The sequence below is a fragment of the Schistocerca nitens genome, chromosome 2 (assembly GCF_023898315.1).
Source record: "Schistocerca nitens isolate TAMUIC-IGC-003100 chromosome 2, iqSchNite1.1, whole genome shotgun sequence".
NCBI classification, from domain to species: Eukaryota; Metazoa; Arthropoda; class Insecta; order Orthoptera; family Acrididae; genus Schistocerca; species Schistocerca nitens.
In genome coordinates, this window is record NC_064615.1 from 464,083,291 (window position 1) to 464,096,686 (window position 13,396).

General features: G+C 38.7%; 1 protein-coding gene across 2 annotated transcripts in view; it reads left to right on the forward strand.

Moving 5' to 3' along the window:
* LOC126236358 (sorting nexin-8-like) overlaps nt 1-13,396 on the forward strand; it is a 156,593-nt gene that overhangs the window by 39,990 nt on the left and 103,207 nt on the right. For both annotated transcript variants that reach the window (XM_049945590.1, XM_049945589.1), the window contains exon 5: nt 8,070-8,187. In XM_049945590.1, coding sequence (XP_049801547.1) covers nt 8,070-8,187 — 118 coding nt within the window. The remainder of the gene's footprint in view (nt 1-8,069; nt 8,188-13,396) is intronic.

A 13,396-nucleotide genomic window follows, 5' to 3' on the forward strand; every position in this document is an offset into this window, starting at 1 on the left:
TACAGCAACAAAAGTGGCACCCTTGCCTAGAGCACCTAATATCCTTCAAGTGGCTCCGAGCCCGTTTGTGGCAGCTTATAAAACAATGGAAACAGGAGTGTTGGGAGAGGTACGCGTCGACCATTGGGTGCCATATGTCACCTTCCCAAGTCTGGACTGAGATCAGACGTCTTCTTGGGTACCAGACCCGAACAGTTGTCCATGGCATGCACATCAATGGTGTGTTATCTACCGATGCAAACGCTTTATAGTTCGGCAGTGCCCTCAGCGTTGCATTCACTCAACCCTGTGCACCTCTGCGGGGTTCGATTAGTGGCAGGAACTTTTAGAAAGAGTCCAGTGACCAGTGTGCTGGTGGAGGCCGGAGTCCCTCCATTGGAGGTTAGGTGTGCCCAACTGCTGGCCAGTTACATTGCACATGTTCGTAGTTCTCCTGCACATCCAAATTACTGTCGCCTTTTCCCAACCATGGCAGTTCATCTCCCGCATCTCCAGCCCAGGTCAGGGCTTACTATTGCGGTTTGCATCCAGTCCCATCTGTTTGAACTGGAGTCCTTCCTGCTACCACCTCTCCTCGAGGTCCATTCACTTACACCTCAATGGTGTAAACCTTGGCTGCAGATTCTTCTGGACATTTTGCATAGCACTAAGGACTTCATTAGGACATGTGGCTGTCCGCTATCAATTCTCGACTTATACCGAGGCCATGAAGTGGTTTACACCGATATCTTGATGGCTGATGGTCACATAGGCTTTGCGTATGTTCATGGAGTACATATTGAACAGCAATCCTTGTCAGATGGCTGCAGAGCTGGCGTCTGTATCTTGTGCTCTTGAGCAGATCTCATGCCTTGGCGAGTCATTTTTCCTGTCTACTGACTCCTGGAGCAGCCTACAAGCTATCGACCAGTGCTACCCTCGCCATCCTTTGGTAGCATCCATCCAGGAATGGTGCGGTCGTTCAGTGGTGGTTATGTGGACCCCAGGACACTTCGGAATCCCAGGTACCGAACTAGCTGAAAGGCTGGCCAAATTGGCTATGCGGAAACCGCTTCTGGATGTGGACATCTCCAAAACTGACCTGCATTCTGTCTTATGCCACAGGGAGATGGAATGGCATAACAGTACGCACAACAAACTGTGTATCATTAAAGAGACTACGAATGTGTCTAAGTCTTCCACACGGTCCTCTGTCAGGGAATCAGTTGTCATCTGTCTTCTCCGCATTGGCCATACGTGGCTAATGTACGGTTTTCTCCGCTGTCGCAAGGACCCACGTCAGTGTCACTGTGTCTCACAAATGACGCGTCCACCTCTTGCTGGAGTGCCCACTTTTAGCCGCTAGGCAGCAGACTTTTAACCTTCCCAGCACCCTACCTTCAGTGTTGGGCGACAATGCCTCAACAGCAGATTTAGTTTTAAGTTTTATTCGTGAAGGTGGGTTTTATCATTTGATCTAAGTTTTTGCGCCTGGAGTTTTTAATGTATTGCAGAGTGACTGGCTTCTCGTTTTTATTCTCATGGTCAGCCAGCCATGGTAATCTGCTCTCTTGTTTTGATCTCTTCTCCATGTTTCTTTCATGTCTCTGTGGTTTTCTTGTCCTATTTTATCCATTTTGGTGTTTGTTGCCCTTCTGTCATTCTTGTGGTTTTCTCTTTTCTTCCATCTGTGTTTTGTATGTCTCGATTATTTTACTCCCACCCTTGTGGAATTATTTTAATCGGAACGAAGGACCAATGATCTAGCAGATTGGCCCCTCCCCCCACCCTCTTTTAAACCAACCAACCTTTTCACTTTATCTTCCTTGCACTTCCCATTTATTTTGTTCCTAAGTGACTTGTATTTCTATATTCCGGAGTTTCCTGCACATTTTTGTACTTCAATCTTTTGACAATCAGCTGAAGTATTTCTGCTGTTAACTATGGTTTCTTCACTGTTACCTTCTTTGTACTTAAGTTTTTCTGCTCAACTTCTGTGATTGCACTTTTTAGACATGTCCATTCCTCTTCAAATGATCTGCCTACTGAGATGTTAATTATCGCATTGAGAGAACTTCACATGTCTCTCTTCATTCTTTGGTGGTTCCAGATCTCACTTGACACATGGATCCTAGCTAACTAGTCTATTGAACTTCAGCTTACTGTTAATCATTACTAAATTGTGGTCTGAGTCTATATCTGCTCCCGGGTACACCTTACAACCCAGTGTCTGATTTCAGAATCTCTCTCTGACAGTGAGGTAATTCAGTTGTAATTTTCCCTTCTTCTGGGTGTTTTTCATGTATACCTCCTCCTCTAGTGATGTCTGAACAGATAATTCACTATTACTAGCTGAAATTTATTGTAGAATTCAATTAGTCTTTGTACTCATTCCCACTATCAAGCCTGTATTCCTTCTTAACCCTTTCTTCTGCTCCTTCTACAATCACATTCCAGTCCCCAACGATTATTAGATTTTCGTCTCTTTTTGCATACTGAATTACCCGTTAAATAACCTAATATACTTTCTCTATCTGTTCATCTTTAGCATATTACATTGGCATGTATACCTGATCTATTGTAGTCGGCATTGGTTTGCTTCCAATTCTAATGGGAACAACCCTATCACTGAACTGTTTGCGTGAACTCCTGGTCTGCCCCACCGTCGTATTCATAATGGTGCTGCTCCTGTTATACCATTTTCCACTGCTGTTGGTATTACCCTTAATCATTTTCTTATTTCCATTTCACCTCACTGACCCCCTCTGTACTAGTTTAAGCCATTGCATTTCCCTTTTCAGCTTTTCTAGATTCCCTACCACATTCAAACATTTGACGTTCCATACCTCCTCCTCATAGAACGTTACCCTTACACTAGTTACTCCATTTTTTCTCATGGTTACCTCACCCTTGGCAGTCCTATTCCAGAGATAAGAACGGGGGCTACTAATCCAGAATCTTTTGTCAATGTTCCAGGCTATGTGTCTAGTGGTCACACCTCTTTGTCTTTAATGCATTGGTTTCCATTGCCTTCTGCATCCTCATGCCATCAATAATTGTTGATTCACCCCCCTTTTAGAGGCAGTTTCCCACCCCAAGGATAAGAGAGTGGTCTGAACCTCTGTCTGATCCTCCACCTGTTTGACAAGGTCTTTGGCAGAACGAGGGTGACATCTTATGCTGGAAGTCTTTGCTAGTCATTGCTGATGTTGCCTTGGTCTTAAGTCCAGAGACTGGTCTGATGCAGCTATCCATGCTACTCTATCCTATGCAAGCTTAATTATCTTCGAGTAACTACTGCAACCTACATCCTTCTGAATCTGCTTAGTGTATTCACCCCTTGGTCTCCTCTATGATTTTTACCCTCCTTGCTTCCCTCCCATACTAAATTGGTGATCCCTTGATGCCTCAGAATGTGTCCTACCAACTAGTCCCTTCTCCTGGTCAAGTTATGCCACATATTCCTCTTCTCCCCAATTCTATTCAGTACCTCCTCATTAGTTACATGAACGACCCATGTAATCTTCAGCATTCTTCTATAGCACGACATTTTGAAAGCTTGTATTCTCTTCTATTCTAACTATTTATCGTCCATATTTCACTTCCATACATGGCTACACTCCATACAAATACTTTCAGAAACGACTTCCTGACACTTAAATCTATATTCGATGTTAACAAATTTCTCTTCTTCAGAAATGCTTTCCTTGCCATAGCCAGTCTACATTTTATACCCTCTCTACTTTGACCATCATCTATTACTTTGCTGCCCAAATAGCAAAACTCTTTTACTACTTTAAGTGTCTCATTTCCTAATCTAATTCCGTGAGCATCACCTGATTTAATTCAACTACATTTCATTATCCTCATCTTGCTTTTGTTGATGTTCATCTTATATCCTCCTTTCAAGATACCTGTCCTTTCCATTCAACTGCTCTTCCAGGCCCTTCGCTGTCTCTGCCAGAATTACAATGACATTGGCAAAGCTCAAAGTTCTTGTTTCTTCTCCATGAATTTTAATTCCTACACCAAATTTTCCTTTTTTTTCCCTGCTTGCTCAATATATAGTTTGAATAACATTGGGGACAGGCTACAACCCTGTCTCATTCCCTTCCCAACCACTGCTTCCCTTTCATGCCCCTCGACTCTTATAAATGCTGTCTGGTATCTGTACAAATTATAAATAGTCTTTTCCTTCTTGTATTTGATCTCTGCCACCTTTAGAATTTGAAAGAGAGTATTCCAGTCAACATTGTCAAGGACTTTCTCTAAGTCTACAAATGCTAGAAACGTAGGTTTACCTTTCCTTAACCTATCTTAGATAAGTTGTAGGGTCAGTATTGTCTCATGTGTTCCAACATTACTATGGAATCCAAACTGATCTTCCCCAAGGTAGGCTTCTACCAGTTTTTCCATTTGTCTATAAAGAATTTGTGTTAGTATTTGGCAGCCATGACTTATTAAACTGATAGTTCGGTGATTTTCACACCTGTCAACACCTGCTTTTTTTGGGATTGTAATTATTACATTATTCTTGAAGTCTGAGGGTATTTTGCCTGTCTCATACATCTTGCTCACCAGATGGTAGATTTTGTCATGGCTGGCTCTCCCAAGGTTGTCAGTAGTTCTCATGGAATGTTGTCTACTACCAGGGCCCCCTCTCAACTTAGGTCTTTCAGTGCTCTATCAGATTCTTAATGCAATATGATGTCTCCCATTTCAACTTCATCTACATCCTCTTCCATTTCCATAATATTGTCCTCAAGTACATCGCCCTTGTAGAGACCCTCTGTGTACTCCTGCCATCTTTCTGCTTTCCCTTCTTTGCTTTGAACTGGTTTTCCATCTGAGCTCTTGATATTAATAAAGGTGGTTCTCTCGGCTCCAGAGGTCTCTCTAATTTTCCTGTAGCCATTATCCATCTTACTCCTAGTGATATATGCCTCTACATCCTTACATTTATCCTCAGCCATCCCTGCATAGCCATTTTTCGCTTTCTGTCAATCTAATTTTTGAGTCGTTTGTATTCCTTTTTGCCTGCTTCATTTACTGCATTTTTGCATTTTCTCCTTTCATCAATTAAATTCAATTAAATTCAGTATCTCTTCTGTTACCCAAGGATTTCTACTAGCCCTCGTCTTTTTACCTACTTGATCCTCTGCTGCCTTCACTATTTCATTCCTCAAAGCTACCCATTCTTCTTCTACTGTATTTCTTCCCCCCATTTCTGTCAATTGTTCCCTTATGCTCTCCCTGAAACTCTGTACAACCTCTGGTTCTTTCAGTTTATCCAGGTTCCATCTCCTTAAATTCTCACCTTTTTGCAGTTTCTTCAGTTTTAATGTACAGTTCATAACCAGTAAATTGTGGTCAGAATCCACATCTGCCCCTGAAATGTCTTACAATTTAAAACCTGGTTCCTAAATCCCTCACTTACCATTATGCAATCTGTCTGAAACCTTCCCGTGTCTCCAGGCCTCTTCCCGTATACAACCTTCTTTCATGATTCGTAAACCAAGTGTTAGCCATGATTAAGTTATGCTCTGTGCAAAATTCTACCACGCATCTTCCTCATTCATTCCTTACCCCCATTCCATACTCACCTACTACTTTTCCTTCTCCTACAGTCGAATTTCAGCCCCCCGTCACTATTAAATTTTCGTGTCCCATCACTATGTGAATAATTTCTTTTATCGCATCATACATTTTTTCAACCTCTTCATTTGCGGAGCTAGTTGGCATATAAACTTATACCACTGTGGTAGGCATGGGATTTGTGTTTATCCTTGGCTACAATAATGCGTTCACAATGCTGTTCATAGCGGCTTACCCATGCTCTTTTTTTTAAAAAAAACCTACTCCTGCATTACCCCTATTGGATTTTGTATTTATAACCCTGTATTCACCTGGTCAGAAGTCTTATTCCGCCTGCCACCGAAGTTCACTATTTCCCACTATACCTAACTTTAACCTATCCATTTCCCTTTTTAAATTTTCTAACCTGCATGACCGATTAAGGGATCCAACATTCCAAGCTCCGATATGTAGAATGCCAGTTTTGTTTCTGCTTATAATGACATCATCCTGAGTAGTCCCTGCACGGAGGTCCAAATGGGGGACTATTTTACCTCTGTATTTACCTGAGAGGATGCCATCATCATTTAACCTTACAGTAAAGCTGCATGGCCTCGGGAAAAATTACTTCTATAGTTTCCCCTTGCTTTCAGCCATTCCCAGTACCAGGACGGCAAGGCCATTTTGGTTGATGTTACAGTGCTGTATCAGTCAATCATCCAGACTATTGCCCCTTCAACTACTGCAAAGGCTGCTGCCACTCTTGAGGAACCACATATTTGTCTGGCCTCTCAACAGATATCCCTCTGTTGTGGTTACACGTACAGTACGGCTATCTGTATCGCTGAGGCACACCAGCCTCCCCACCAACGGCAAGGTTCATTGTTCATTTGGGGGGGGGGGGGGGTGCACATTGCTGATGATTTTATTAAATTTTATTCAAAATTTAAACACTGTCTAGCTTCACACACATTTTGATCACTGGTGAATTGATGAACTCACTGTGATAATGACCTGTTAATCAGCAGCAGTAAAATTAAAGCTAGGCAAAAACAGTTTACTAATAGTTGGCCTGTATAGAACACCTTAGAATAATGTAGATGAATTCGTCTCTTGTGTAGAAGAACTCTCAAGCAACAAAAAACAGTATGTAATCGGAGGAGATATGAACTTAAACTCCTTACACTATAATTCAAAGTGCCTTAGGTATTCTGACAGTTATGATCCTATAACAGTTGCCACACCAACTCGTCACAAACCAAAATAACACCTCACTCACAGGTTTGTGTTAACCATGTTGAATGAATTTAAACAAGGAAGAATTTGTTGTGAGAACTATTGAAAACTTTTCTCGCAGACCTAGGAGTTCTATCAATAGAGATTAGCACGTATCACAGAATAGTTCAGCATAATGACTTACTCACTTAAAAAAAAAAAGACCATAATTAGTTTACACACACACACACACACACACACACACACACACACACACTCTGATTGGCAGCAAGGATACAAATCAGATGGTATTAATAAAGACTGGGGCCGCTTCTATTAAATATTTAAAAAAAGTTAAATCAGGCATGTCCATTGATAAAACACTACAGAAATTGGACTTTGCAAAGAATCTTCAAATTCCTTCTGAAACTCACAAATTAAAAGAAAATGTGATAGACTTATTTGTGTTGTTCAGCAACACCAAATTGCAATAAGAAATTGATGAATCAACACTAGCAATAAACTCAGATAAAATTAGTGATTCGTTTTTCCTAAGAACTATAACAGAACATGACATCTGAAAATCATCCCAAAGCTTTAAATAAAATGTAGTGGCTGGAATGAAACATCTAGATAACTGAAAGAATGCAAAAAGTAATGAATAGAACCACTCACACATATAGTAAATAGTTCAGTTCGCTACGGGACTTTTCCCTACCTTTTAGAAATCACTGAGATACAACCAGTGTGTAAAAAGTAACTCTCACAGTGCGTTCAAGGAAGGTTGATCCACAATAAATGTCAGTAACAGCTTTCTTCCATGAACTGCCAAACAGACTGGATAAAGGATACAAAGTTATTGAGACTTTTCGAAATTTATCTAACACCTTTACTTCTGTATGTTATTAAGTACTTTTATGTGAAATGGAAACTTCAGGTTAGGAGTAGTGGCACTAAGTTTCTTAACTTATTATCTCCGAGATGGAAGAGTAACAACACACTGTCAAAAATACAATATTAGGCATGGCTAACCATGTTTGTAAATATTATGTTTTTTTACATTGTGTTGTGTCTTAATCCAAGCTGTGCTGGATAATGCGCTCTGACCAAAATCATTTTCACGATAAAGAATAATTTAAACAGGAAGTTTTATAATGATACATAATATCATTTGTTGAGTTGATTAAAGTTGTGGAACACAATACAGAAATATTTTGGAATGTCTTGGTTTCTGTATGTTTTACTTTTGGCAAATTGGAAACCACCTTATCAACAGAAGCTCAAAATGGCATGTATTTCAGAGATTTGGTTCATTGGTGCGACGGAGATACAACGATTTTGTTGCCTTGCATGAATTACTTCTCAACCGTTTCCCATACCGTCTGATACCTAAATTACCTCCAAAGAAAATGGTTGGTGGTGAGTAAATGTCATTTTATCTGCCAGTAAGAATAATTATTGCATGTAATGAAAAAACGTGATTTCCCACTTGCCTATTGTGCCTGTCTTTTACACAAAATTTACATCTGCATTCTTAGTATTTTATCCATTCTCAGCAACTGTAGTTGTATGTAATGAAATAATAACCAACCAGTTGCCTAGTCAGACTCGACTGCTGACAGCAAGAATGTTTGATGTGTAAGGGACTTTAATTAAAAAAGTATTTATTTTATCTTCAATGATTTTGCATGCCATTGATGCTAATAGTTTGTAGAAATTGAATAACACATAATGGTACATATGATAATAAGGAAAGCTATAAGTCATGTAGATTTGCATACAAACATTCAGTGAGTGTAAGTTAAAATTTTAGATCTTCTTTTGCATAATGGAAAAACTTCCTCTATAGCATAGTTTTACTCCAAGGAATGTATAACTATTGAGAGTCTTACTTAGTCTTTAAGGAGTCGGTAAACATTTTCTTTCTGTCCTGTAGTGTGACAATGAAATGATTGCCTTAATCTATACTTCTCTAGCTTTCCACTGTGTGTACTAGCCAAGTAATTATAAATAATGATGGGACTGTTGTGACACTCAATTTCTTGACAAGTGGCTTACAAGATACATTGCTTTTGAAAATACTCACTACCCATCTGATAGCCTTCTTCTACCACATAAAAACTGTTTTGCCTCAGCGTAGCTGCTCCAAAGCTGTATACAGTATGTTATGTGACTATGAAAAAATGCATGATAGGAGCTGAGAATCAAAATGTCACTCACACATACTCTGAGTTTACGTGACTGGTATACGACTTTTGATAATTAAGTGCATATTGAATCTGTGTGGAGTTAATTTGGAATCCAAGTGTACACTAAGAAGTTTAACCGACATACAATTATTGTTTGTATTGCATAAATTAAAAATGATATTTTCAGTTTTATTGCAATGTAGGTGGTATCGTAAGCATACAGAATAGATTTACATGATCCTAGATACGTCATTAATATAGATTATAAACAATAAGATCAGTACGGAAATTTGAGGCACGCCTCTGGAAACATCTAGGAATCCAGAGCTCATACTGTTAGTGTACTTCTGCTGCCTGTTGTCAAAGATATGCTTCTGTAAGGGTGAGTTCTGTATCTTGAATGCCATAGCAATCCAGTTTACATTTTAGAATACAATGACTTACAGAGTCAAATACCTTGCTTTGGTTAATCAGTAGGAGTACTGGGGTTGTTCTCCTTGCTCTGTGGGATTTTTTTTGTCAGTAGTTTTAACCATATCCATTCACAATCTGTCTTGTTGGCTTTTTATGTGCACAAAACATATTGCGTGACCTAAGGACATTAAGCAAGTATAAGTGCTTTGTCATTATGACCCTAATGTCAATGTTAGTATCTCCAAAGATTAAAATTTTATGTTGTATTTTTGCAAATGGGAGATTGTTGTATCTAGTATCTCTGTGATGACATCAGTATTGCTGTCAGGGGAACAGTATACAGACACTACAATTAGTTGTAAACCTGGCAGGAATGCACTTAGAGTGGAGCAGTTACTGATGCCAAGGTTAGTGCATTTTGCTGAAAGACCACAACTGATGTACTTTGAAGTATCCCCAGAGTTTTTCATACTTCTATAGAAACTTGATTCTAAGCAACAGTCTGATGGATCATACAAATATAGTTAGTTCTCATTTAACTTGAGAAAGCTAACTTTCTTACGTCATAACCTTTTCTTTCTGAACATATTTGTTTGAGTTTCAACAAATACATTTGTTAGAGAAACAAGTGGTGGACAATTGTTGTTAACCTGCCAATACAAATGTAAATTCAAGTGTTACAATAAGATTAGTCTCATCCAGTTCACGCTGAAAATTGAAGAAGCATTGGATCTTGTTGGCAAGAACACTTCTTAGACACATAGTCCATTCAAAATATTTCTTTGTGACAGCGTGCAATTGAAATGCTGGCTTGTTATCTACAAAGACTGCAGTACAACCCACTCAGTATTTCAATTGAAAATGATGCTTCCACAATCAACGCTTTACTGTCCCCGCATCCCTATCCTGCTATCCCTCCCCCTCCCCCTCCCCGTCCCAGCCTCCTCCGTACCCCCACCACCCAGATTGCTTCTCCCATCACGCGCTGTTGCTCACAGCCTGACCTCTGTGGCCAGAGGAAGGGATTGTGTATGTGAGTTGTACTTGCATGAATATGTATGTGTGTGTGTGTGTGTGTGTGTGTGGTGTGTGTGTGTGTGTGTGTGTGTGTGTTTTTTTTTAAGAAGGCGACCTTTTGGCTGAAAGCTTACTTGTTTAGCAGTCATTTTGTTATGCCTGTCTGTGACTCGACATTTCCTTTTCATAAATTCAAGGGTTCATGTGATGTGACATTACATGTGTCTCCTACAGCAAAAAATTTAGCTAAAATTTACTTACTGCTTATACATTTTTCTGAGATGAGTAATACATCCAGCAATGCTGTTACAAATGTTGTCATGCTAATAGTACTCTTGGGTTAAAATCTCAAGAAAATTCAAAATTCTTCCCACCAATTTGTGGTCTTCTGAATATGAATTCCATCAGCTTTTTGTATGTGGTTTGATCACTTCTCTGCATATAGTGAAAAATGTGTTTACCGAACTTTTTAGTTCACAAATTATTTTACTCTGTGCCTCGATTGACAGTTTGAGATTCATGCTCTTTTCTGCTGATATCTGTTTTATCGCTCAAATTGAGGAACAATAATGTAGTTTCTTATTTAAATCTGACTTAACATCTGTGCTGGATTCAAGATTCTTTCTTTTTGGTTTACATTATTATTAGATTTGCCTTTGCAAAGGTAGTGTTGTTGTTCATTAGATCATCATTTAATATTGATATCATGTTTGACAAGGAAAAGTTGTAATTTCATTTTTTGTTCCTCTAATAAACACATTTGTGCCAATTTATGACCTTCTAAATCCATTTTTAAACCTTCAAACAAATGTTTTATTTCAGGCTCTATTTTGTTTGATAGTTTTCATAGCTTTTCTCTATTGAACCAAGATTATTATTAATTTCCATTTCCCTTATATGTTCATTTTAGTCAGTATTGCAGTTCAGAAACACAGTTTTCAGTAAATTATTTTGTGTGTGTGTGTGTGTGTGTGTTTGTGTGTGTGTGTGTGTGTGTGTGTGTGTGTAGAGCTGCTGATACAGAATCTGGGATAACAACATCTGCTTATTCATCAGTGAATTCTGAAACTGTCCAGTAAACAGAATGCTTATAGGCAGAAGAATTTCCCCTGTGTCTGCTAAAAACTCTTTTGATCTTCCCCCAATGTTTTATTTTGTTTGTTTTATTATTTTTCTTCTGCTCTGAGTATCATCATGCTGTACTAGTTCTACTCAGTTTGGTGTTCCTTGTGGTTTTGTTTTTATGGGTCTTCAGTGTCAGACTTCTCAAGAGTCTGGCTCTGATTTTTTTTATTTTAGTGATGTAAAATAAATCATCATAATATTATGTTTCTTTTGGTCTTCACCTACTTTGCTCATTAATTGCAGGTTCTTCTAATGATTCTAAGTAGAAGACAGGATATGGTTTAAAGACTAAATATTTGCGCATCTATGACAAAAGCATGTAGTTATCAAGTGAGAGATTACTTTCATTCAGGGACTCAAAAGTATTCTGTATTGCTGAATAATATTTTCAATCAATATATTTAATATTTTTGCTGTGATGGCTTTCAAATAATTATAGTTTCAGGAATATGAATTATTTAATACTTCTGAAATGGAAACAGTGAATTCTTTAATATCCTTTTGTCCAATAAATCTTCTTGTTTCACATTTCATTGATTGTCTGGCAAGTAAGTAGACTTTTCACTAATTTTATACTAATATTGACATGTACAATGGTAATAGACTGTGTCAACTATCACTAAGATTTCTCTTTGAACAGAGCATTTACATTACATTACTTACAAGCTCAGTCGCAGTGATTTTATATTTCCTTTATTTTATTATTACAGTAAAGCACAACAGTATTCTTGACAATCATTATTGCATGTTCTCACAGCCTTTCATTGTTGGTTTTTTTAAACAAAGCTACCATAAAGACATTGAAATATATAGGATGAACCAAAATCCGCACACATGGATGCCACAGTGCAATTTCTTGCATACTAACAAAACAATAGTGTTTCTTACATGTTTTCATCCCATGCACATTTCCAGCAAAAAATTGACCTCAAAGAAAAACAATTTGGCAACAGTACATTCACATTTATGGCAAGTATTTTCATTCAGTACTGTATAACTGTACTGCTCAGTTAGTGCAGTGGAGAGAGTTTAGCATCAGAATATTCAAGTTTGCCAGTTTCGTTCTAAGTTGATGTCTAACTTTTTTTCTTTCTATCTTCCCCTTTTTTTTATTTTTTTATTTTATAGACGATGTGATATATGGTGTCTAGCTCCTTAATTGCTATAAAGCAACTGTGGTAGGTCTTAACAAAATAAATGCAATTATTTAGTACTAATGAGAGTATAATCATTTTCATTTTTCTACTTTTAAAGACATATTTTGGCTTTAAAAGACCTCAATTTAAAAAAAAAAATGGTGTGTGTGTGTGTGTGTGTGTGTGTGTGTGTGTGTGTGTGTGTGTGAGAGAGAGAGAGAGAGAGAGAGAGAGAAATGATGTGACTTACCAAACGAAAGTGCTGGCAGGTCGATAGACACACAAACATACACACAAAATTCAGGCTTTCGCAACCAACGGTTGCTTCATCAGGAAAGAGGGAAGTAGAGGGGAAGACGAAAGGATGTGGGTTTTAAGGGAGAGGGTAAGGAGTCATTCCAATCCCGGGAGCGGAAAGACTTACGTTAGGGGGAAAAAAGGACAGGTATACACTTGCACGCACACACATATCCATCTGCACATACACAGACACAAGCAGACATTTGTAAAGGCAAAGAGTTTGGGCAGAGATGTCAGTCGAGGCGAAAGTACAGAGGCAAAGATGTTGTTGAAAGACAGGTGAGGTATGAGGGGCGGCAAATTGAAATTAGCGGAGATTGAGGCCTGGCGGATAACGAGAAGAGAGGATATACTGAAGGGCAAGTTCCCATCTCTGGAGTTCTGACAGGTTGGTGTTAGCGGGAAGTATCCAGATAACCTGGACGGTGTAACACTGTGGCAAGATGT